Genomic DNA, 26,199 nt, shown 5'->3' with positions numbered 1-26,199 from the left:
TTCTCCAATTCTTTTGCGCGAGGTCTAGACGTCAAAGTCGTGTGTGCGTGAGTGTGTGTTGTGCATGCATCAGAAACTGCCCCAACGTTATTCGCCGTGATGCTGGATGGGTTTTTGGCTCCTTTGTCCACTGCCGTCTGTTTTCGACTTTTATAGGGTAAAGGCAAACCCCCACTAGCTCCTGTTGTTGCTGTGAGTGTGTGTGTGCGTGTGTGCGCCACCTAGCAAAGGTCGCCCGTAATAAGGACTGGCCGTACATATAACCAACAACCCAGAGAATCCCAGGACAAAAAGAGAAGGATTGACAATGGACGATGCCACCACCCTCGCCTCTGACCTTCTCCAAAAGCTCGGCGACCTCGAGCAAAAGGTCCAGGATCATCGCCAGGAAATGGCCACCGAATTCCAAAGGTACTCCCGCACCCTGTTGGAGAATGCGACAGACCATGTCTCGGTCCAGGTCGAGCATGCCATAAGAGACTCCCTTCACAACTACCCGGCCATTAGCCCTGCCTTTGACCAGGCCAATCCCATCAAAAACAATACCACTTGCCGCATTCACGACTCCAAGACCGCGGCCACCGCCGATCGTTCGAAACGCAACAAAGGCTCGCCGCCACCAATTCTACCGCATACGTCTGGCACCCCGGCTCCCGATGAGAGTCCTAGAAGCCCTCATGCACGGGAACGCGAGTTCCATGGGCTCTTCACGCCCAGCTATTTGACTCTGCTGGGTGCTGAGAACACAAACAGCCGAGACACTCTGTCACCACCCACGTCACCGCCTGTGCTGTCGCACAGCCCCCAACCTCAGGAGTCGGCGACGCCATCGCCCACCAAAGCCGAGCAGAATTCGCCTCCCACATTGGCTGCAGTGATTGACACTCGACCTGCACCAACTCGGCGCCCTACCCAGGACACTGTTTCTTCGAACACATCTGACGATAGTTCCGTGAGAAACCGCAGGAGCGCCCTCCGCCGCTCCTCAAGCTCGTCTACCACCAAGACGCAAAGCCCTCGACGTGTGCGGTTTGAGGTTGAAGGGGGTGAGGTTCTGCCCACAATGTCGCCGCCCACGTCACCTCGTTTCGTGGAGCACTTGCCGTCGCCTCTGAGCAATCCGGAACTCGGCAATGAGGCGCATAATTCGGGCACCATTGTTGAGGAAGATGAAGATAGCGTTAGTCTTCTAGGTAGCTCACCTCCGAGTTTGCCTAAGAAAGTCTCCAGCACGGATCGGCTGAAGGCTTTGGCGAGGACGTCGAACGAAGACACTTCTCAATGGGCCGTGGTTGGTGATCCGCAGGATGCAGACGATGACGATGATATGCTGGTCATGGGGGGTCTAAAGCCAAGACCCGCAAAGTCGCAATATAAGGCCACCACCTCTGTGGGAACCGGCGGACATGCGGACCAACCTTATACATCGCATTCGTCCAGGTTAGGGGATAAGGGTGACGGAACCCAGGAGAAGAGCGTAGAGCAAGAGGAGGCCGACGAAGAAGAAGACGACGATTTACTCGCGATGCCTGCATTGAGCTCATTTAAGGGGAGGAAGAAGTTCTCTCCACTTGAGTCATCTCCACTTTCAGAGACTGTCTCGAGGACACCAAACCCAACCATAACATTGAAGGATAGTGCGGCAAGTGAGCCACTAGTATTACACAGAAATGGCGATGGTCAAGCGGAGGAAGAAGAGATGTTTGACTGGGACTCCGACGAGACTGAACCGACGTCAAGCTCGAAACGGAACGGGAATGTGAAGGAGCCGGAGAAGTACATCGACGAGGAGGAGGAGGAGGAGGAGGAGGAGGAAGTCAATGGACAGGAAGAGCATTCAGTGGAAGAACCTGGGACTGACAAATCGCCAGTCAGTCTGTTCGCAACGTCTCCTGCAGTTTCCATACAGGAAACCAAGCTCCATCCCCACGCCGCAAGCTTCAACGCCATCTCGAACCTCGGCAGCCTCGATAGGTTCTTTTAGAGGGCGCCCGTTCAGCATGTCTAGCGTCAAAGACAGCGAAGTGATTCGCAGGGCGTCGGAGCTGGGGAACATGCACTCCTTTGTTGGGAGTGTCGACGGGCGCAGCGGCCTAGACGAGTCATCTAGCTATCGACCGATTCGTGGACAACTCAGCGGCACGCCGAAAAGTTTCAGCGAGCGGCTTATGATGGAAGACCTCATCGAGGCACACGAAGGCTCGGCAGATGCGAAATCCGGCAAGTCAAATTAAAAGTTTGCTTTTTACGCGTAACTCATAATTACGGAGAGCTGTGTAATACTGGTATTGTCCTTATGGGGCGCGATATTTGCGCCATCCGACTGCATACCTGGTGGAGTTTGCATTGGAATTGCTGCTCTCTCAACGGGCACTGCGACACACTGGGACCTTGCTATTCATCATGGGCAAGGCCAACCGCCGGGACTCGGACGGTTTTTATCTTGAGTCTACGGAACCAGGTCGATATGTCACTACGGGCAAATGCGACAGCAAATTGTAACCGTGATACTGGTTCGGTTTGGCATTGCACAGCGAATTATGCAGGGCGCAGGCTGTGGCGGCATCTGACCATCGTTCGACAGCTTGGGGGCTGCCCAGAAGCACCGAACTGTGGCATCTCTCTGTCATCGTTGCCTTTGGGAGTTCGAAAAGCGTGATTACTCGTGTCTTTGAGGTTGGATTCATCCATCATCTGGAACCTGACGCTATACTACGCAACGAAGTGCTGGAACTCCAGCACACACTCCTTACGCGGGCTCGTTTAATCACGATTAATTCGTAATACATAATGGAGATCGCATCATTCGTGCGCAATTGCTCTTATCTGCTTACGTATCCTGTGTATGTTGATTGTTCAGGACGGTGAATGGCTTGGACGGTCTGTAATGGTGAATGAAATGATGGCGTAATACGAGAGAGACAGGGTTCGTCAGCCATGTGTACTTGCTGCTATCTTCCCCATCCTGCTAGTAGATGGCTCCTGTGAGGGTGGTTCTACCGGAACCGCATGGACCGCCGCGTTATTGGACGGATTTGCCACAAACTGGATGGGATGGATGTAACATGATAGAGCTGATGCTCCTCCATTCTATGTATCGTTGCAGCTGAGAAGCGTTATATCTCCTTGCCCCGAAGAGACGAGAGGTAGGCAAGCATCACTTAACCCGACGAACTCCTGACCCGGCCATCCATGAGCGGTCTACGTATATAACACAAGTCATGAACCAAGGTTCCCTTCTTGAGAGTGACCGGCTTCTCTTCGTCGACTTCCCACCATGCTTTTCCCCTCTGAAACGCCACGCTCATGTATATATAAATCACAGTGAAGCCGGGCACCCCTCTTATATCTAGTCTGTGGCCTTCGCGCCAGTCCCCGAGCCCCAGTCGATTTGGTCCGTCATCCCCAAGAAGTTCCACGAGTCCATATCCGTCGTCGTGCCGCTAGGGGTCATCCCGGTCTGTAACTGCGAGTACATGCAATGACCTGCCATCTCCCACGTTGGCATGCCCCCTGCCAGAGTCGACCCGTGTTCAGGTCCGGCCGAGCTGAGTGTATTCGGCATCCGGCGGCTCCCGATGACCGTAGGGCCCAGGGTTATGCCGCCACTGTTCGTTCCGGAGGAGGGGGTGCTGTGTGCGCAGAGCCTGCCACAGTTGGCGTATTCGTCCGGTGCGGAAGTGACGGCATCGGAAAAAATGACTGGGCACATGAGTTTGGGCCGTTGCCCCGTATGCTAGGGGTTTCGAGATTAAGGTGCTGAGGTCGGCAGCTGTCAGTAGCAACACTGCTCAGATTAGAGTCAGGCGGCGTCGAGTCCGACGAGAAGGAGTCGGAGTATCCGAACGACCCGCCCTGGGCCCAGAGAGGGCTGCCGTCGTCCAAGTCCGATGTGCCCTCAGCCGGTGATCTGTCGACAGCTTGGCGTTTACGCTTGTTGCTCGCGTGGTCGCCCGGGCTTGACCGGACAGTCTCGCGTACGGTGTCCCTGACACCTCCACTGAGACAAGCAACACCGCAATCGCCCGCTAGGCCGGCATTGCCGTTCATCTCCGCAGAAGGCTTTCTGGGCGGTAATTGTCCAGGCACCGGCGGCGTCTCATGGTGTCGGGAGATTGAAGAACGAACCAGCAAGGGGATGTTGCAATTTCCGTTTGCAAAATGGGATGGCAAGTAATCTACCTTTGGCATATTCACATGGCTCTTAAGGTCGTTGTATTCGATATCTGCTATCACCTGCTTAAGGAACGCACGGGTGATGAAATGATCCTGAGACAGTTCGGACATAGTCGAGACGATATAATCGAGGTTGTCGATAGTTCCGGACGCCCCGGTCTCTTTGCAGTGATATATGTATACGGATGCTGCAGAATACAAAGACAGAGCGGCAAGGGGTGTTTTCTGGTTCGACGTTAGCGACTAAAGCTAAGGGAGACTATCTGGACTCAGCTAGCGGGTACACCTACCGGGTGCGATTTGGTAGCGTTGATCGTCTTCATAATGTTAACAATCTCTTGGGCTGCCGTGAGTAGTCGTGTCTGACTGGCCTTCTTGAGGTGATTTGGCAGCTTGTGTTTATCAATCTTATCGATGGCCGCGTGATGCAAGCAGATGATGGATGCATGAAGATTGAGGTTTGTGTGGACGGCTGTACGATCATGGAAGTTGTCGGGAAGCCGGAACCCCTCAGGGAGAAACATGAACGCGCTTGAAAGCGTGCTGTCAAGCTCGCGATGCCTTGTCCAGTACCTTCCGAATTCGTAGTTTTCCGGGAAGTCGTCCAGCCTCGGCCGGTGGACGTGCTTCAGGATCTCGTTGAAGAAGTGGCAAATGACCACCGAACTAGCGAAGCTACTGTACGGGTACCCCTTGAGAGCTTCGTTGAGTGTGCAGGATTTCACCTCCTCCCTGTTACGGAACGCTGCTTCGGAACATGGAAGATGGGTAGTTACCTGTATATTCTGCGTTAGTCTCGAAGACAGCAACATCAGTCTGCGGAGCTTACTTCGTTCGGGTCTATGAAGGTAGGCCATCCGGTCGATATACTGCAGTGGCTATCAAGACAGAAGATTCCCCAGAAGGTGCGTCTTCTCTCTTCCAGGTCTAACCAATCCCTTGGTGGAAGGACTGTTACGAGCAGATTGGTTATCCATGATCAGTTACAGTAATCTTCGAGGCTGGGAAGTTTTTGGGTTCTTGTGCAATCCATCCAAATGCTGTACCCCATGGTGCTTGAGAAGGATGGGCTTGTACGTGGCAACACTCACTTGCTGGTGGCATTTCGCCAGGCGCACAGTCAAGCCGCTGCAGTCCCATCATCTCAGCAAGTCGCACTGCACGAGCAATGCTCATGGCTGCTCTCGTGAACATCATCGTCTTTGCCTCACAAACTGTAATGCAAGCCCATGCCTGAGCATGTCTCACTGTGAGGAAATGCTCGCCTTGCCCCTAATATGATATTCAGTATAAAGCACTTAGCATTGAGATGGTTGATATGACTGACCTTCATCTCATCTGCCTCGGCATACTGTCTTGCACGTTGGTAAAAGACCTCGCGCGAAGCAGAGTACTTCTCATTCTCGATGGCGGCGATGGCCCAGATGGCGTACTGCAAACACATGGGTGGCTTCATATGAGGTGGCGAGTAGAACTCTTGCAAGTACCGCTCTTGATTGAGAATGGGTATGGTCTCAGACTGACGCTGAAAGAAGGTCTGGTGCCTACGGACGGATGAGTTGGACGCAGTCACCTTGGTGCCAAACATGGAGTGTCACTCACAGCTCTTCCATGACCTCGAACGGGGGAGTTGGCTCAGAAATGCCTAGGCCGAGCAGTTCACCACCGAAGAAGTCGCTAGTAGTGCCGAATCCGCCAGAGGGATCCGTAGAGAAGTTGAAAGAGTACATATTGGCTGCATCTCCTGATGTAGAAGCAGTGGGGGCATTATAGTCCATACCCTGAAAGAAGACATCGTCGGACTGTGGCTGTGATGCTTCAGGGAAGTCGAACTCAACGTTGGTTTCGTCGAGCTTCTCTTCTCTCTGAGGTCGACGTCTTTTCACTTCCAACATCCTTGAGGAGAATCTCCACCTGGGCTGTATATATGGTATATATTGTCAGATGGGCTTGAGCAACACACACCCTGATTCAGGGGGTTTCGGGCTCCGTGGGTCATTCTACCTACCCAAACGAGCCTCTAGCTCCTTCACATTTCGGCGCTTAAAGGCAGGCTTCCTCCTCGATTCGGGATAGACACATTCCCCTTTCACCCGCACACAGCGAGAGCAGGCCGGCTTTACTCGGTTGCACTTGAGCTTGCGGGAACGGCAAGTGACACAGGCCAGAGCCTCCGTTGTTTGCTCATTAGAATTAGGGGTGTCATCACCAACTACGATTGGTGGAGGCATTGCTAAGCAAGGCTCGGCACGTTGCTTGACCGCAAGATATACTCAACCCTGGAGACCGACGAGCGCATGGGAGGGCGAAGAAAATAGATCGAGAATAGTCAGCTTCAAATTCACATGAATATGTCTCAATTGCTGTCGTTGCCATTGTCAACCTCATCTACTTGCTTACTCTGTTAGGCAACAGCTAGCTCCTGAACGGCTTGGGCTGCTTACCTAATAGGCTCGGACAGATTGAAATGCTAAGACGGCCTGATTTTGGCCCGAAGGCCGAGCATCTGATAATCTGATAAGATATCGATGACGGCTTGATCTCACCTCATTCCCAAGGTTGCTTCATACAATCGACAGTAGTCAAAGGGCTACACATATTCCTATCAAGATATATACCTAGGTATATGATATTGGACCGATGCGAACCGATAGCGAGGTGCATATCACGATAAGGTATGTATCATGTGCAGAGACTCAAGCGACGCAGACTGCCGCGTTTGCTTGCTCTCTTGGCCTTCCCGCTGGCCCGTGTACGCTTGATATTGCTACTGCCGTTTCGAATGACCGTAGACCAACTTGAAGATACTACTGCAAAGCCGGCTGGAACTTGGATACAGCACAGTAAGCGTCGAAGGGCTCTCTCTCGGCGTACCTACGTTTAGTGGGTTTCAGTGCGCAAGTGATATGGGGAGCAGTTGGTTGGTGGTTTGGTGGTTGGCCTCGCTGTCACTTTTCTTCCTTCACTCCATCAGATGATACTGTATGTACGCATAAAATTGATTGAATTAGTGGGTGGCATCCAACGGTCCGCACGATTTTCACGGATGTCGATCATTGACTCGACCCCTTGCCAATTGTTCATGTCCTGCCGGCACACCGTTGGTGACGCATGCGCTATACGGTAGTACGTTGCGTACAAATTGCATCCCACGCTACATCGACCAATGACCGCCCAAAGTCGGACCAGCCCAGTGCAAGTGGACTGAGTGGAGTGCGTGAAGCAGACGCTGGACGACTAGGTCAAGTCAGTACTTAAGAAGGTATGGGTAGTGTACGACGGGGGTGTAGGTGTAGGCCAATTAAAGAAGAAATACGAAAAAGTGCGCGATCTCTCTTACCTGTCATTCTCGGAGAATTTTAATCGATGCTACTGTATTCATGACAAGGTTGTCCGTTGCTTCGCCGGGGTCCATCCCCGACACTTGACACGACCCAGACTGCCAGACGGGGAATCAGTCCCGAACGAACGAGCAGGGCTGTGTTTGCTCTCTCCATGTCGACCACCCCTTCCCTTCCGTCTTTTCCTCCCAAATCCACGACTATGCCGAAAACACAGACCTCCATGCTCGGCAGGCTGCCAGTCCGACCGGGACTTGGACTTCGAATGGAATGGATCCAACGGCCGGGGTTGGTGATTCGCCTCCTTCTAGACCGCGGCCCTAGGGTGAGCAGGGGTTGACGTCACCGAGGATACCGCCGATACACTACTGTTAGCTGCCAGCAAACTGCATCCATAATAGTATATACAATTATGTAAACGCCTACAGTACACCAGCATCTGCCACTGTCGACGGGAAGGGCTAGGTAGAGTGAAAAGGCATGACACCATGACACCGAAGGCCATCATCCGAGCAGCCGAGGTAACCTATTACTAAGAGAGAAACTGCTATCAATTACATACAGATCCGTATTTGGGCCAATGCTGATGCCAGTCAAGCTCATACAGGCACCATCCTGGACTGAACAATGGAGAAGTAGAGGAAAAAAACATCTACATGAGGTATGTACTCCGTACAGTATCCCACACTACGCTCTCCACATCCGAACCCTGCCTCTCCGTCCCGAGCCAGGGCCTGGCATTTTGAAGTGTATCCATTCATTCCTATCACAAATCAGAGTACATACACATACTCAACCGTTATAGTCACGTTGGGGGGCGGCAGCTGCTGCTGCAGGAAGAAGAAAAATAGACTGGGTTGATGTTGCAACGCCGACATGGGGTCCTGCTGCACCTAGGTGTGGCTGTAAGCTGCGCAATCCCGCCATAGCTAGCACATATCCGTTTCAAGACGCATGAGGGGGGGTCACGGCCGAAGAAAGTCGGTCGATGGGGCTGTCTATACCCAGAGTCTAGACTCTACGGTGAGATCTACTCAAATCTTCCTTCATTCTTCACCTCATCGTGTTTCACTCAGGAGGAAAGGGAACGTCGACAGGGACATGCGCGATCGTGTTTAGCCCTAGTCACTGCCGGGGATGGATCGGGGGCTTTTCTCTTTTCTGTATGATTTCTGGTGGGGGAAAGATCTTTTGACGGGTCCTCTGTCTTGTCAAGTTTGATTTCTTTCGACGACGTGTGCCATTGACCAGTGTCGTACTTCAGGGGACCGGCTGGCTTCCTATCCCCTTTCCGGATCGATGCCCCTGGTAGAGAGGTAGAAAGCTGACCCCCAACCTCAGGGTTCATGCCTGTTGCTCAAACGAGGCGTTTATTGCCCAGTTAGCTAGTGAGAGCTTTGCGCGCTATCTACGCACATCACAACCAAAGCGCAGCGGCATTGCTACCCCTACGTCGTACCAGCGCTATATCCATCAAAGAAAGTAAAGATACCCGCGCTATGTACAGATGAGTTCTTGATCAGGGGTTCTGGTAGTGCCGTCTGTCTTCTGCGACTCCAAGCTGCTGCCACCAAGAGTGGTACCCCCCCTGGAGCAGAGAGATTGGGTCGGATCACCTACATGCATATGTAAGAAGTCAGCCCCCATCGTGACCCCGATTCGTTACTTGGGAGTGTGTGTACTAATGTTCAAGCAGGGGGCCACCATGCATTGCAAATCACCAGGCTGGCTTTCTTGACAGTGCCGTCCCAAAGCCGATCAACGTTGGGAGAACCCGCGAACCTGTTGGCCTGAACTCACAGAGGGTGCAAAGTTCAGGGTATGCTCCGAGCAGTTGCACAAGGTTTCACAGCCAGAACCAGATAGTCGTGGGTTTAAGAGGGCAGGTAGAATAGCTAGCCCCCGTTACGCCGATCAAAGCAGCAGCAGCCGCCGCAGCAGCAGCCGCCGCAGCCGCAGCGCTGACGGACAAACCCAAATGCATACCACTTAGAGAAGTGCAGCTCTCCATGCTGGACCGTGGCCAGGAGGCGGGTGGGGAGTTAGAAGTTCTCGCCCCCCCCCCACATTATACTTTCGAATGCGGCTCCGCCAGGAGGCCGAGCCGTATGCTTCCCCGGGCGAGGGGCTTGCTGATGATGTGCTGAAGATGGATGGACCAGATGATGGTTCAGTGAGCGGACAACACGGACGAAGCCAAATTAGTAAGAACACGCCCCCCCCTCTTGGACTGGTTTAGCATGACCACCCTATCGCCGTCATGTTTAGGCCGTGAGCGGGTGAAAGTAAGGTTGAGTTGAGTGAGTATGTGACACATCTGTCAACCAAGACATCCATCTATCACCACAATTCCATTGACAGCTGCTTTGAGTACGTCGTTCAACGTCACCTTGCTGTGGGACTCTCCCGTACGCCCGGAGAAGGGGGGAAGGGGACAGAGGGTATTATACTTGCACATCTACATACGCATCACATTCGAACTCCCAAAAGGGTGAGGACTGCCAGGTATCTAGTTCTGTAAGCCACGTCGGGCATAAATTCAATCAGCATCTTTTCCGTCCGACAATAACAATCTCTCTCATACTCACATGTAAACAGTGAACGCCAGTGCTCCTCTTCCTCAACAACAACAACAACAACAACAACAAGGGGAGAGGGGCCCTCGTATGTTTCCTTCCTCGTTCTTCTAGCAGCTAGTAAGTAGTAAGGTGAGGCAGAGCTGCGTCGGTATTTCTAGGTAGTGACACCACTTCATTCTGTACCTGATGGTCTCGCCTCCTTTTTGGCTTGACGGGATGTGTACACACAGACACACGCTCCCCGTCCTAGTCCACTGTCTAGAATCAGCTGATGGAATCTCTCTCCCCTGAAGCTTCTCGAGCGGACGTCTGTGTGGGCTATAATAAATTATGTGTCGTCATGCCTAAATTTTAGTACCAGTCAAGTACATACAAAGCATTATGTAAGTAGGCAAATAAGTGAGTGAGCGAGTGAGGATTTGCGTGGATGTGATATTACGACCACCCATCATCCACCACCATTTTCCCAGCCTCCCTCTCCAGCGTTAACGCCGCTGCAACGGTGGTGCATTAGATCAGCCCCAAGAGGCGTGTGAGACCCGGTGATGAACCTGCAGGAGAGGCAACAGGAGAGTTTGGGCTGGCCGAAAGGTTAAGACAAGCCACGAACGACCAAGCAGAACGCCAGAACCGGCTCATTTGGGAGGTCCATCCCCCTGCCGTCACCGTTCCAACCGACACCTGATACACCCCAACTTGGGTTGCCGTCGCCCTTTAGAGCTCTCTCGTCGAGTAGCTAAGTGAGACCCTTGGAAGTTTAAAAGTAAGATGGTACTAGTACAAACCACTTTGTCCGAAAAGAACGGACGGGGAGTGCGTCCCTCGGACTGGGCTGAAGGCCGGATTCGGATTGCTATTGGATGCGGCTGGACAGGGTCTTAAAACTTGATGTGAATGCCACTCTGGCAATAATAAGCTTGCTTACACTTGCATTCGCTGGTCGAGGCAAGATGGGCGACCTGTCTCTACCTGCAAGAAGTCTTCAACAACAATCATCTATTGTAGACTCGTGCTTGCAGACGTGCCTAGCCTGTCCTATCTACCGGTACATGTCTGCGTGATGGATCACAAGTGAGAGCTTGCCCTGGTGCTATGTCCCTGCGAGTAATCTGCTGCCTGTCTTGCCCTGACCTGACTGTCTCTCCCTGATTTCTCCATTGGGCCTGATGGTTCCAAGGCAGGTCAAATATGTATGGGAGAAACCCAATCTCGCAAATCTTATTGCGACAGCTGCAGTAGCGCTCGATCCGTCACGGAAAATGACACCCCAGCTACGAGACCATGGAGTTCATTGGAGTGGCCCATCCTTCAGCCTGCTACCTAAGACACACCACATGATCCTCAACGTGAACAGCAAACTTGGTGACGCCTTCGGGCACAAGCCAGTCAGCCATCAGGTATTGCTTTTAATGCAGGTGTTCGTGAAGGTAGAGTAGAGAGGCATATTTCCAGCTGATTCTTACTGGAAATCGATGACAGAGGTCAAACACAACGATACGAAGATGCAGCAGATAATCGGAAGATTGGGAATGACTTCGAGTCCACTCAATTGAATCGTTATGGGTATAATAATACTATCGAATAAGTTTTGGCTTCGCTTAGTCGCTGGGAATTCGCCCGCTGGTTGCCATTTTGTTCCTCTCTAAAAGAATATACCTCCCCGGTCCTTCGCTGTGAGCAGTGACGCCCTTCTACGCCCTGTCCCTGCCGTATGATGTAAATGTCCTTCCTTATTTTAGCCTACCCCATTTGATGGTTGCGTATACATGGTCGATCCGTTGCAAAAGATAAAAAAAACATAGCTGAATATAGCCAGACATAACAGTCGTCGGTTCGTTGCTGGCATCAGGTCGACATGTGCGAGTGATTTCTCGTTGTCGACGTCTAAAGAATATAAAGTGTTGTGTAGTAGTAATACATGCCGGTACACGGCAGAAAAAAAGTGAGGCGATCAAATGCTGCCACGCTTGAAATGGCTCGACCCCCGTCGACGGGTCATGCCATCTAACTCGACATCGTCAAAGTTACTAGCTTCGCCGTCGCTTAGTGGGACGCTGTTGCGCTTAGCGCTGTGGTCGTAGTCGGCTCGCTCAGTCGATGGTAGCACTTTGCCATCACCACCTCGACCAGACATGGCATCTGATTCGGCACGGGCGTTGTTGATCATCGTGGGCAGTTGACGCCGACGTGCGTTGATGAACCAGTTGGATATTTGGTCAACGGGACCCAGATTAACTTCGACCGTCTAAAACCTAGCTCGGATAAACTTACTCATCTGTAAACCAGTCTGGCGCATCAGGTTTTGTTTCTCGTCCTCCGTTGGGTATGGGTGGTGCAGGTGTGCGACAAACCAGGCACGCAGCTTGTCCGTTGTTTCCTTGGGCAAATTCCCGCGGCGTTTTCGTTGTTTGTTATCTCCACCCATCCCCATGCCGTAGTCGCCCATCCTCATAAATGTGCCCTGGAAGTGGTGACCGTACGCTACCGCCGAGAATGGCGCCCGGTCGAAAGGGTGTATGGAGCCAACCGACAAAGACTGGACTCTGGACGGATGGTAACCGCCGTAGCTATAACTTGGTTCCCTGTATACGGGAGCCGGTGCCTCCATCGAGGGCCCACTAGGGTGGCTGACTCGGGGTCTCATGGACTCGTGTATATATTCATCTCCAGAGTGGCTGCGACCCCGGTGCATTGGAGTCGGGTTGCGTTCAAAATCCATACGGGGCAGGCTCGGGAGAGTTGGGCGTGACTCAATTCGCTCCCGCACCTCCATAGGTGCCGGGGTTTGCATCGAAGGTAGTGCCCCACTCGGCAGATACGGGCTCGTCCTGTTTGATGAAGGCCAGGACGCTTGTGCAGGCCGCGGCATCGAGCGGGACGGAGGAGACTGATGCATAACCATTGGTGCCCCTGGGTTGGTGTAGAGCCGGGGGATTTGACTTGCTCGCTCACCCTCTCTATCATCCTCAAAAGAAAGCCTCCGCCTCTTGCTGCTGCAGTTGGGGGAGTGTACGTATTCTGGCGGTGTCATGGTACCGGCTGGCCCTGCCACAGGCGAAGTGGTAGATGATGGTGTTCTTGCAGCCCCATCATGCTGGACTCGTAATTGGAGCTCGGGGAAAGCCTGGGTACTTGTTAGCGTACACTATCCTGCCGAGGAAGGACGGTGCAATATACCTGTCGAATAGAGGGTAGTGCTATCTTCTCCATGTTGTTCCTTGACTGGTGTAAAGGCTCAGCAGAGCGAGTCTCCTGCCACGCGAACTCACGATGAAAACCGGTATGTTGATGAGGGGCGGGCATAGCGAGAGTAGACATTTTGTAAGTGGTTGGCGAGGAATCCAGTTGATGTATCTCTGGAGTCGTCGTGGGGTATATTCCATGCCCCTAGATAGCCAAGAGTCCTAGAGAACGGCTTTCGATACCTACTTCGAAGGTGAGTACGTGTTGAACAGATGGGCCAAGGCATGATAAGGGTGCCCGGGTGACAAAGAAGTTCTTACCTCAGACCTGAACCGGCGGCAGAGGTGACTCGAGTGGTGGAAGTACCGTGGGGTGCAAACTTGGATTGTCCAGCGTTCAGTTCATCGACTATTTCCGAAAGCAGACAGCAAAAACCAATAGTCGTGGTTATGGGGTGTCGAGTTTGTGCAGTACCTTGTCCAAGGCGGGACAAACAATATCAAGCTGAAAGAGAGTGTCGAGTAGAAGCAGTGCTACTCGGATGTTGGTGTATAGTATAGCTCCGAGGGGCTTCGAAAACGAATGAGATGCCCTTGTCGTCGAGAAAGCAGGCAAACACGGATACGGATATGCAGTTGTTCCAAAGGGGGGTGAGAAGCATAAGCAAACACCAGAAGTCGAACCGGTTGCAGATGACCGTCTTTTTGTAAAAACGAGAGGAGCTGTGACCTCTAGAGCCGGTCTTGATGTTGTGGATCAACAAGCAGACGCACAGATGAAGTCCCCCAAATAGGCAATGACAGAGAGTTCGAAGACGGAAGGAACAAGCAACGCTCGAGATCCAAATTTTAATATTTTCTAGTCTCAAGACGAACTGACACAAAGACAGCCTCAGACGAGTCCGGTAAAAGGTGGCCCAGCTAGAATCTGGGCAAGGAACGGTTGAGCTGAACAGAAACGAAGAGGCGTCTTGAACAAGCAGTAGAGGCTTGGGATGGCTTTTCAATGTTGGAGTTGGGAAAGAAAGCCCCCTTCCGGGTGTGGAGAGACGGTTTTGACGGGGGAGGAACTAAACCGTAAAGAGCCTGACCATGCGAGGCATGGGACAAGGATGACACTGGACTTCAGAGGAGTGAGAGAGTAAGGACTACCTAGAGTGCTCGTCCTCTACTTCCAGATGGAAAGAGAAGAGAAAGCGTGGTGGTGGGAGAGAGGTACCAAAGGTCAATGGAATAACCGCATCCCCACAGACGAGGGCCCCTGATGCCTGTGGCGTTCCCTTTGTGTGGACAACAACAACCGGACTGTTGAGACTTGCCAGACAGGCATATGCTATGCTAGGGCAGTCGAGATACCCAAGCGTGGGCATGATTATGGGGCCCAAATCGAGGTCCTGGGCAAGAAGGGTACATCCAATACCTGTCCTGCCTACAGAGGGCGAGAGAGAGAGAGAGACAGAGGTGGAAGTGAGGTAGGTGGGTATTGGGGGGGCGTGTCGTTGGGTTGGGGGTGTCGACAGAAGACACGCACACACAGACAGACAGACAGACAGGGCAGAGGCGGACGCTATCCTACCTATGTAGCTGGCTGATCGTGGTAGTGGTAGGTACGGTACATACCTACTTGCAAGCAACAAGCATGGAAGTGGACGAAGTGACACGATGGGCCGCTAGAGAAGTGTAGTATGCACCAGCAGGGGTGTAGGACCCCGGACCGCGACCGTTCTTGTTCTGATCCAGATGTCCAGATGAAATTGCCCGATGGAAGGATGAAGTTACCGGGGTCGACCCTAGTCAGCGCAATTGTGGGCTGGCTAGAGAAGTGGGTGTGAGGTGCATGCGTCTTTTCTCCTACATGCTTAGCTTAGACTGACTGGACTTGCTTATTAGGCTTGAATCATTATTTAGCAGCAAGCAGAAGTGGTGGTGGTGAGAGAGAGAAAGTGTATGTGTGCGTGGTGTACCTGTTCTAGGCTTTCCGACGGTATAGAGGACTAAGACTGATTGGGTACTACGAAAGCATGCCCCAAAGCGGTAGGTTACTTTGGGAATGCTACTATCACTGCTGCTGTCGCCGCCGCCGCCGCCGCCGCTGCTGCTGCTACTGCTAACATTACAGCACCGTGACCATCGTCAAGTCAGGTGCAAAAAGGCTAGTCAGGCGCGAGCAGCAGCAGCAGCTACAGCGATGCATAGTCCCATCATGCTGTGTGCGCCTGTGTGTTATTCCCGTTGCACGAGTCCAAGGGTCGTGGACTGAGTATATTACCTATTACCTGGGGCGTGTGAAACGTAGGGATGTGTGCTGGGAAAAGCAATCCATCCTTACGGGACCGACGACCCGATTGAACAAAGGAACTCCAACTCACTGCAGGCTGCCGAACCCAACAAGAAGGTTTGGTTTTGCCAGCTTCCTCGGTGATGCGAAGCGATCGATTGGCCGAGTACATTACATTACATTACTTGCCTCAAGTAGACACCTAGTAGGTTAGGTAGGCCCAGACAGATACCGGGCAATTGGTACCAGCATACTATAAGCAAGGTAATCAATTTCCTCTTTCAGTGAGTGGGTGGCAGCAGATGGCGTTGTTGGTTCATCTGCCACCCGAGAAATAGACTCGGCAGAAGTCGTTATGAGCCAACCTAACATAGCTGCGTGCGTGGTATGTTGTGTGCCTCTTTGGTTGCGAAGGTTTGGCTGCTGGAAGAGGGCTTGTTATGAATGTTGATCGTTGTTACTATTGTTGTTGTTGTTGGGGAGGTCACTACGGTTGCGCTGCACGGCCAGAGAAAAAGGATCACCATGTGGTGCCGAATCTACACCAACAAATCTTCTTCATCATGAACATAGCAGAATGTCTCAGAGACTGTAGCGGAGCTAGTTGGATGATGTCTCTGCCTGAAGACGGCACAAATGCTGGTTATTTGGTTCTCCGGCGCAGTATGTAGCGGAGGAGAGGGCAAGAAAGAGCAGGAGGAAGACAGCAAGGGAAAACTGCGTTCAGGATTATTGTTTGCTGGAGACCGGATGATCGTCCTTGACGTGATTGATCACCTCGGATTTGAGATCTGGATGTATGTACCCCCGACGCATATATTCTTGTTCGCGCACCCAGCAAGCCGGCCCCGCGATGTGCTGCGATTTCATTACCCTGTTAGGTATGTAATGTGCATAACCTACAATTCAGGCTTGCTTTTTAAGCATTTGGCATTCGTCAAGCCTTCTGTGGTCTGGGTCGGGAAATCAAACACCTGACACACCCGATCTAGCTACTGCCACCACTTCTTTGGGATCCTTTTTTGATATTATGAGGATTATTACAACGGTACCGAATGAGACGTTTCGGCTCTACCGCCGGCCGGTGCACGCTAAAAGCCAGCGGCTATATGTGCACCAAGCAGACGTATAATGACAACCTCCGCCATCCGCCACCGACCAGCCGCCAAAGGCGTGCCAGCCTCTGTTCGCCATTTCGAGAAGTCGAGGCGAGAGGGTTGTGTATGTGTGCAACCACCAAGCTACGTCAGGGGAGGGATCGGACAAGAAAGAAGCTTCTCTGTGACCAAACACAAAACTATAGCTTGGCTCGTCACACGGGTTATTTATGCCCAAGATTTAAGACATGATTGCCCCGAGGCATCACCTAGATGTGTCGCCACGGCATCTGCCCGTTTCCCTCCCATACATTGATGGATGTTCACCACTCATTACAATGGGCACGGTACTTGGGATTTGCATCCCCGTAATCTCTGCAGGCTGGCAGGCCGTTCCTACATATCGCCAATGTGCAAATTGACGTAGGTTGACGGAGGGTGACGTTTCGGTGATGGTCCCTGCCGTTTTCCATGTTTCAGGGCGGCTTCTAGCTTATCAGCTAGCTGGCCATTACTTCTTACTACGCAGGCCAAAACGGGAGGTATATGAGTCGATGCATACTTGGAAATATGGCTCACGAGGTCTTTAGCTATCATGGCTGACTTGGCATCGCACACAGTACGCAACGAACTGGACAGAGTTGCAGCGTCAGACCCAAATTCAGGGTCTACCTAAGAATAAACAATTAGATTGCGCCATGCGCACTTGGCCTCTTCAAAGCACCGAACTACTAAGTGCAAAACATCTGCAGGCATCGAATCCCTCCGGATGGATCAATTTGATAGGTGCGGCTTGCAAACCACTGCATGACAGCGGGCAGGTTGACTATCAATTGACTTTGCTTGTCCCGTCGCTTGGATTTGGATCAGGACTTGACCAACCGTCTGCAGGCCTTGTCTTTAATGTTATTTATATATTCCGGCATCCTCATTGCCCCCCCCCCCATCTTTCTTCCCTTTTTTGTTGGCGGCATGCCGTGCCCAGCCAAGCGCAGCTCAGCACCGTACCATGTAGGATTGCTTTCTCGTGAATATAACAAACAAGCAAGCCAAGCCGCGTTTTAGTGGCTACCGGTAGCACAAGCCGAGAACAGCAGGCAGCCCGTGCGAAAGTCCATACTGGTGCTCACCATTCTTGTCCGTTGGGTCCGACCATGCTTGATAAACCGTTAAGCTGTTTTCCTTACTGCTACAGTACTAAGACAAAGCGCCATGGGCTGTACCGGTTGACGTTTTGACGCTTCTAGCGGTCGTCGGGATATTGCCATGGAGTATTCCCAGAGGCCGGTGTGGTATGTGTCGTGATCAGTACGACGCCACCTCGCAAGATAGCATACATTTAGCACGATTCAAATGTCTGGAAGGGCGGCTGATATAGCAACGAATGGCCATCCTCGCAGTAATCCTCGGACCGGTGTTCCATCGCGGTCTCATGCTACATGAGTACTTAACCTTAGATGGCAGATGCCGCAGATCAGGTCCGATCAGCTCATTAGCCTGTCGAGAAAAAAAATCAGGACAGGAACGCCGAGGTTATCGAGGCTTGCGATTGGCTGCGAGATGGCCTGTCATCCATTAGGCCATCTTCTTCCTCGACAGAACCCTACCAGCCATGGAGCATGTCCGAGAACGGATGAATGAAGATGAAGCACGTCAAAGCAACGTCAAGCACTGTCTTTTTTTCTAGGTACGACGGCTACTACAAGTCATAACCTAGCGCAATGTCCGGAGTAGGGAAACAGTCGTTGTTTGGCCCACTGTATCTAACCTAGCACGGAGGGTTACTAGCCTACCCCCCCCCCTCCGATCATCTGGAATTATAGTTGTGGACGATGACAGTGCGTCGTTCGTTCTCATATCTTTGGTTTACCATCCGGCTGGGGACAGAATCAGTCCTCATACAGTCCCGAGTCAGCAAGGCGGTGTTTCCAGCAGCAGCAGCATGCCAACTCTCGGATGCAAAACGAAGTACGTATCAAACCCACTACGACACTGCCTGTGATGTTTCTCGCCTTGCCAGCTAACGTCATGTACCTTGTCAAGCCCATTTGCTGGCGATTGCGATATACATTTCTAGCCCTTTTTTTCAAGGTGCTGTGGTCGACGGCGTACCTGTAAGTCATGTCCTCTTTTCAGGCAGCCAGAAATCGGTGCGGGCGCGGCCTTCTTCCAGAGGGCCGGAGCGGTACTCGAGGAGGAGGCACCTAGTCTTTCTATAGTAAGAGTAACACAACTAAACGAGCACGTTTCTATATAACGTGCTACATACATATTGAGCCTACTTGCCTACCTAAAGTAAGTGTATCGACAGGTGGGGGCTTCGATGGGAGATCTAGCCGCTGTTCCATTCTCAAGCCATCCAATCTTCCCGCGGCCATCAGCGGCGGTAGTCCAGCAGAACACCAGGAAGTAGAGTAGCCTTGACGGACGGGCAGATGGATGGATGAGTTTGAATCAGCACACCGGTGTTATCGGACAAAACCCAGCCGTCTGTTTAGGATGCAACTGCAAACTTTCCACCGAAATGCATGTCTTAAAGCCACTTCAACGTTCGATTCAATCCCCTTCCCGTCCACTTCCTTTTGGAAGGCTACACACGGTGGCGTTATGGATTCTTTCCATACTTATTATTGTATGTAAGCTACGGGACGGTGGTGATCCCGAACCCTGGCCAGCCACCGACTATACTGGACAGGCTCCAAGTCTAGTCGTGGGTACCGGTACATCCGGACAGCATGTTTCTTCTGCAACAAGGTTGAACGTATACTTCTTGCCAAGGTAGGTGTTGACTGATGGGGCCGCGGATGCAGATCAGGTAGAACCAGAGCAGCCCAAACCGAACGGAACGGAACCACGCCAGCGCGATTCGTTGGCGTACAAATGTTTATCAACTCGATGTATGGCATGTATCTATGTACATGTAGGTAGGACTGAGGTCTCTACCACTGGAGTAGGTATGCACCATGCGTTTCAGATACCTCGCCTCACCGAACATAAGAATGCAACGCAATTACATACTGTCCTGTCCTCCTCCAAGCACGAAATTCGGCACCCGACAATCATCGTGATCTAATGGCCGAGCTGCGATGCACCATAGTTTCGTCCTCCGTCGGCTGAGGGTCTCGGCCGGTGAGGTGGTCGCGTCTGCATTTCAGGCGAATCAAATCAAATCAAATCAACATCAAAGGGGCCTGGGTTTTGGGTATGTCGTGCTGTTAGTCAGCTTGATATCCGTACCGGCCCACCGGTTCCCTGCGCTGTAGACCACTAAGCTCTCTCCCTCCGCACATAGCATGATGGCTCGGCATCAACATCCAATCTACCGGGCACGCGAACCTCGGGGGGCCAGGAGCTTGCTACCGATCTTTTGAACATTATGCAGTGATCTGGTACTTGCTGCAGATCTATCCTAGCCATGGGAACACACCAGCAAACCTCGTCACATCACGGCGCTCTCTCTCTGGTTGCTCTGGTTGTTCATCCCGCATATTTGGAAGATGCTGCATATGCGCTACCACCCACCCATTAGTCTGGTGCTTGTCACTTGTTACCGGCTCTGTCTGATTCCTAGTCATCGAAACCAACCATTGCTGTGCCACGACAGGGCATCTTCACGGAAACCAGCCCCCACCTCCAATCTAGGGAGGAAGCATCGGCTGATACGACTCTACAGCAGCAGCAGATACGGGGGCAGATACGGGGACAGTAGAGAGATTAATTGCCTACCTAGGTGTGCGCGTACGGCGAGCGCTCGAGCATGATCAGAAGGGCAACAAGACACGGGCAGAAACACGAGGCCATGCAAATTGGCATCGCTTCAATATAATCCAACCTTATTACCCGTATAGGTTGCCTACGTATACATATATATTGACAGCAACCCGGCATCAAAACAATAACACAAGAGGACTCCTCCAGGAGCCCTCGACTGCACGAGCCGCCATCAGCCCCGGGCGTCTGCGCGATGCACTAAAGGAGAGTTCCCGACCCGCTGCCGCTGCCATCCATCGCATCGGTCAGATCCCACGCACCTCCACGCACATGGCCCATCAGCCAAGTAACTGTAAGATCCTCCTCCCTCCAATCATGGTGAGACTTGCACGGCCCTTCATCCACCTTCTTGGGCCGCAACCTTGTCTGGCGGTGGATATTGCTTCGCGCACCTACCAACCAGCCATTCGCGACAATTCCTCAAAACGGTAAAGTGGTGGCTCCCCCGGTGGCTTTCCCCCCTTAGCAGTTGCTACTAATAAATAAACCAAAGCAGTATCAAGAGAATCCAAGATCCAACGTCTGCCTTGCCTTGCTTTGCCCCGCCTGTGCTTGCCTTACCATCAATTGCCTGCCCGCTGCCCACTGCCCGCTGTCCGCTGTCCACTACTCACTGTGGCTGCCCTGGCAATTAGCCGGAAGTCGCAGCACAGCATATGGCCAATTTTCATCCTCGGATCCGACTCGGACCACGGCCAAAGTAAGCATAGATAGATAGGGTTGGTCTGGGATTATCCGTCGACAGCTCTCTCCCTATCGCCCGCTCGCCCACTCGCTCTTTCAGCTCGTTTCGGATGGAACATGTCCCGCCTTGTTTGTTTGCTTGCTGCGAACTGGCCTCTTCCTCCAGTCTCCGTTTCGTTCATCCGCGAATCATTGTTCAAGGGGCTCTTCACTGCATGACCGTTTCTGGCCACAGCTTTGTCTCTTAACACGATGCGGTGTAGCCGTCAACCACCATCACCAGCAGAAAACCAAACCAGAGGACGGATGGCCCTTCTTCACGGGAGAGAGCTCTTTGTCCAACACATAATGACGCAGCCATTCAAGGTCGCCATGCAATAATCTAGCTATTATCATTAATCCGGTAACCATCAATGCTACCGACAACCCCTGCAGCGGGCGATCTGGAAATTGAGGAGCCGTTCCAATACGGGCTTTGACCCACTCCAGCTCCTTGCATCCAAAAAGGTGTGGGGACACAGGCAACAAATGTACAAGCAGTGATGAACACCGCACGCACATCGCCAATCTCGCAGGACAACCCGGAATTCCAGGGCCTGTAAGGGTTCCGATTCGCAATTATGACTTCTGATACGTCTGTGTGCACGAGTAGCTAGGTATGTAGGTACGGACGTCTTACCGGGATCACGAATGATCATGGGCGCCATGCCAAAATGCCCTGATTCGCACCCGGCAATCAGAAGTGAACGGAAATATACGCCCCATCGTACCAGTACAAGACCTAAGCCGCATCACACAGCTAGCGGATCTGGATCCCTGGCACCTGGCAGCTGTACTCCCCAAGAACACCTTCAAAGCACGAACGCCCATGCCACGGTGGTATGCGTCTTGATATGGCCATCCGGGCATGCATCCCCACGGCTGCTTGCGGATCATATGCAGAATTGCACTCCATCCACGACCAGCTGAAAGAAGAAGTGTCCAACCACAAGCCAATGGAAGCAGCATAGGCGGCGGCGGCACGCATTGTCGAGCGGGGCTGTTCGCTGCCTCAAAGGCAAGCACCCGAGATATGTCAGGACTTCTGGCCCGACAGATCTAATCAGATAGATGCAATATGACTGACTACCAAGTGCTTTTTCCTTGCAGTGGCACCATCACGTCAGCCGTCAATAATGTCTTGGGACCGAGCCGTATGCATAGGTTGTGCGCCGTAGTATAAAAAACTTGTCAGTCGTCTGTTCTATCAAGGGGTGCGGATTCTAGCCAACCAGACGCCTCGATCCGTCCGAACATGTTACGGATTCAGAAGGTTGGAAACACATCACCACCAGCCAAGCCAAGCCAAGCCAAGCCGTACCGGTATGGCAGCAGACTGCCGATGCGTCTAGAAGTGGATGGCAACGACACCACATCGACCAAGGCCGACAGCACCCCCTCCCTTGGATATGATGGCTTGCGTGATGGCGTCCATCCTAGCTGCAATATGCTATGTCATATGGCGCTAGGATGACGGTACATATCGAGTGGCCAGCCAGTGGCTTCGGTTAGGCTGGCCGTTCCCCCTTTTGCTCTTTTCTTATTCGCCTCTATTCTTGCTTTTCCTCACTCCCCTTGCTCGGTAGGAGCGCCGGTCCTTTCGCAACGGCCGCTAGGCGGGCCTAGAGACACACATGCATACACACATGCATACCGCAGCCATGCTTCTTTGCAATACATACCTCGTGATAAAAAAAAACCGCCACTCTTTCCTTTTTTTGTCGCATGACATGTGTCTTATTCTACCGCATCCGTATTGGGCACGAATCCGACTCGTCATATTTGATCTCTGGAAGTGGCCGGAGAGATCTGAGGCTGCCGTAGCGTGCATGACAATATGTGCGTCGCGATTCGGGCGGTGGATGCATAATCACGCTGCAGGCCCGGTTCGCCATGGCATCTTCCGTGCAGCCTGCCAGCCCGCCCAGGCCTCCGCCAGTCAGTCCAGTCCATGTCAAGCCCACCTGCCCCGGCGCGAATCAGGCCCCCCGAAGAGCCTGCCAATCCAGGACACATCTGTATGTATGCATAAGTCCTGTCCCGGTTTTTTGTTTAGGAGAGCAAAACCGAAGATTGGACCGAAGCACATCTGTCAGTGCACATGTATGTACGTTTGTTCCCCGAAGCAGCAGGTCAGGACGAGTCAGGTTGATCATTCGGTGCACATCGCCTCCGTCAAGACGGGGTCCCATGTCAGGTTGATCTCCGCCGTGGTCAGGGACTGACGGCGGTTGTCAAATATCGTGCATAATATGCCAAACACGCACACACACACACATACACACACGAGCAGCAGCAGCAGTGGGGTATTGTTGACGGCCACCAGGAAGGGAGGGGGTCCGTGTCTGTATGTATGTGTTTTCCATCAACTACATACTGCGCCATATATTGTGCGCTTGGGAGCAAAGGTGATGCATTCATTGTTTGCCTTGGACGTACGGAGTCTTGACCGGTGTCATATCCCTTGCTTGTGCCAACTAATAAACAGCCATGTGTCCTTGCGATAATAGTGCGCCATGGTTCCGGGTGCATTTCCCCAAAATGCATGCCTCTTTTCTTGCTAGCGAAGGGCAATGAAGTGACTGCTTTACTTTGTCGACAGCCAAGTCAGCTCTCGGCTCTCGCATGGCGAGTGGGTGAGGGTATAAGAATATAGCCCTGCCTATATTAGAACCATTTTCTTGATCGGAATTGGCAGCTCCCTGGCTGAACCTAGGCACAAATCATTTTGCCCTTGGAATGGGGTGTGCAGGCAGGTAGTATGCAACAGTCATTAGTACTGACAAACGCACGTTCCTGGGTGTTTTGTATGTTGCACCAAAATGACTCGGTAACGGGGGCGCCCTTTCTTTCGCCTCCATTTTGACCGTGACGATATGTATGTATGTGCGATGCATTCATGTTTTATTTGGAAACGCAGATTTTGCCAAGTCTCGATAGACGACGATCCTGATCAGCCGGTCCTGGTTGGTTGGGCGGGGGTTTTGTCAAAAAGTCCCGGGCAGTCAGTGGGCCGACCCTTTTCTCCTCAAGTTGCTTATCTGCTGGCGCTGTCAGAAATAAACCGGACTTGGCCATCTCAACGTAAACCACCACTATTTCAAAGAATGTTCAAAAGTGAACGAATAGAGCGAAAAATTTAGAAAAAATACTGTTGTGATTAGAATTAATTACTATATTATTTTCTGTTCTTTATCTATTTATATATCTAAGGTGTTAAGTTATCCTCGAGTGCAGCCTTCTGTCATTCTATGGAGTTAGCTAAGTCCGGTTTATTTCTGACTCTTCAAAGTCTGTCTGTCTGTTGCTGTGGTGTTGTTGTCGGTATTGGTATGGGCAGCCCACACTGTCTCAATTACTGTATGGAAACATGTCAAGATCTCCGATAAAGGTCCAAGCGGCCGGCTGTCAATTGTCATTGAGTCTACGTATATAAGTGCGACAAGTATGCCTGCTGCTCCGCCCTCCACTGTACAAGCCGAAGAGGCCAGGCATCCCGGCACGTCACATCGCCTGCAACGCTGCCTCGTCGAATCGCATCACGAGAAAGGAGTGGACTGGAGCTCGAGGGGAGTGCCACAGCACCAGAACGCATGGGCAGTGGGTAACGAGCAGAATAAAACAGCCCACCGTTCGGTTCGCCGTGGTAATGGATCCTTGTTACCTGCTGAATTGCATTCCTGACTTGTCCAGTTATCCTATCCCAGCACCCAGGCTATCAGGCTATCCTGCCTGCCCTGGCTTGCTGGCCCATTCCCCGTACCGCACCGCACCGTATATACATACCAATACAGATGTCTGTCGATGTAACCGTACCTACATACAGCCACCCCCCCCCTTCCCTTCCCAAACCAAGATCAGATCCTTCCCGCGTATTGGTATTTTGACATGCTGCAGTTTCGATGGGGAAGGATTCCCTTCAATGCGACGCTGCTCAGGTTGCTTCGACCAATGCCGCGAATAAGTTGCCCTATGGGGTTAAGATCTCTTTTGGGCCCTTGTCAAGCCGCTCCTCGGGACACGTGTGATGCGAGTCGAATATCTAATGAATCGTCATCACCTTCTTTTTTCCTGGGCCGGATTTGTTTCCTTGGGTCGTTTCCCCGTCGGTTACTGGCTTTCCTTCTTTGCTTTTATGCTCTTATATTGCTTTCTCGGCCAGCCTTTTTTCGTCTCCTCCTGAACACCTGTCAGATCTCACCTCACAGCATGGCAGGCAAGCGAGCGAGTTATAATCGTGCTAACTCCGACCAACCATGCTTGTATCTTTTCCTTTACACACCCCCTTGTAGGTTGTAGAGTGTAGCTTGTAGTAGGTAGGCGCGCCCCCTCCTTTTTGTTGCTCGTTTCGTGGCCCAGTATCATATTGATGATGGACCATGACGCCGTTGAGGCTGTGCTTGCGCCGGAAATCGTCTCACCACAGGACGGACTGACGTCCCGAGTCAGGCGGGGTGTCACGAAAAGAACCAGTATCTTGCCATAGCTACCACCACCTCTCTTGTTGCATAAGTTCATGAATTGGGTAATACTCTCCTCAATGTCATGATTTTGAAGAAGAAGAAAGACCGTTAGCAGATTTTAGGTATATCTATGCCAATCACTGCCAACCGATGATTATCAATTGCCTTCGTCTCTTCTTTCCTGCGCTGCCTGCGTATTTCCGGGTTGCCAATATGTGGTTGCGGTCTTCTAGAACAGATCCTGTAGCGATTGACAATCAAACTGTCAAGATCGGAAATCGGGGCGGGCGGGGGGAAAAGGGAGAGAGTGGACCGAAATTGACAGACCACACCTGCTGTCAAAACAAAGGAAATCCAACGGGACTGGCAGCCGGTCTAGCGCCACCCCCGTCCCCCCATAGCAGACGCCCCATATTGAATACCACTAGGGGGGAGGGGGTCCAGAAGGGGGGCAAGGCAAGACGGACGAGAGAGACGGGTTGAAGAAAGAAAATAGAATATAAACAGTAGACCCTGGAAAAGGGTTGGTGTCAACTATCGATGCAGCAGCGGCATCATATGCATAACCAGAAACTTTCAACTTACACGC

General features: G+C 52.2%; 3 protein-coding genes across 3 annotated transcripts; 1 reads left to right on the top strand and 2 right to left on the bottom strand.

Annotated features, from left to right (window-relative positions):
- Positions 1-307: 307 nt before the first annotated feature.
- Positions 308-2,234, top strand: PG994_011713 (uncharacterized protein; the record flags this gene model as incomplete). The annotated part of the gene is made up of 2 exons (XM_066863122.1): positions 308-1,974; positions 2,036-2,234. 2 exons carry the CDS (start codon positions 308-310, stop codon positions 2,232-2,234), a joined length of 1,866 nt encoding a protein of 621 aa, XP_066712232.1.
- Positions 2,235-3,597: 1,363 nt separating this feature from the next.
- On the bottom strand, positions 3,598-6,071 carry PG994_011712 (uncharacterized protein; the record flags this gene model as incomplete). The annotated part of the gene is made up of 6 exons (XM_066863121.1): positions 3,598-4,401; positions 4,467-4,952; positions 5,006-5,127; positions 5,268-5,448; positions 5,504-5,720; positions 5,779-6,071. The coding sequence occupies 6 exons, from the start codon at positions 6,069-6,071 to the stop codon at positions 3,598-3,600; spliced, it is 2,103 nt and encodes a 700-aa protein (XP_066712231.1).
- Positions 6,072-12,047: 5,976 nt separating this feature from the next.
- Positions 12,048-13,414, bottom strand: PG994_011711 (uncharacterized protein; the record flags this gene model as incomplete). Its single annotated transcript, XM_066863120.1, has 3 exons — positions 12,048-12,331; positions 12,368-13,220; positions 13,274-13,414. The coding sequence occupies 3 exons, from the start codon at positions 13,412-13,414 to the stop codon at positions 12,048-12,050; spliced, it is 1,278 nt and encodes a 425-aa protein (XP_066712230.1).
- Between the last annotated feature and the right edge of the window lie 12,785 nt (positions 13,415-26,199).

The sequence above is a fragment of the Apiospora phragmitis genome, assembly GCF_038363925.1.
Source record: "Apiospora phragmitis strain CBS 135458 chromosome Unknown utg000010l:1.0-9815664.0:1.0-9183399.0, whole genome shotgun sequence".
In the NCBI taxonomy this organism is placed as follows: Eukaryota; Fungi; Ascomycota; class Sordariomycetes; order Amphisphaeriales; family Apiosporaceae; genus Apiospora; species Apiospora phragmitis.
The sequence above is the reverse complement of the archived record's forward strand: the minus strand, read 5'-3'. Positions and strand labels throughout refer to the sequence as shown.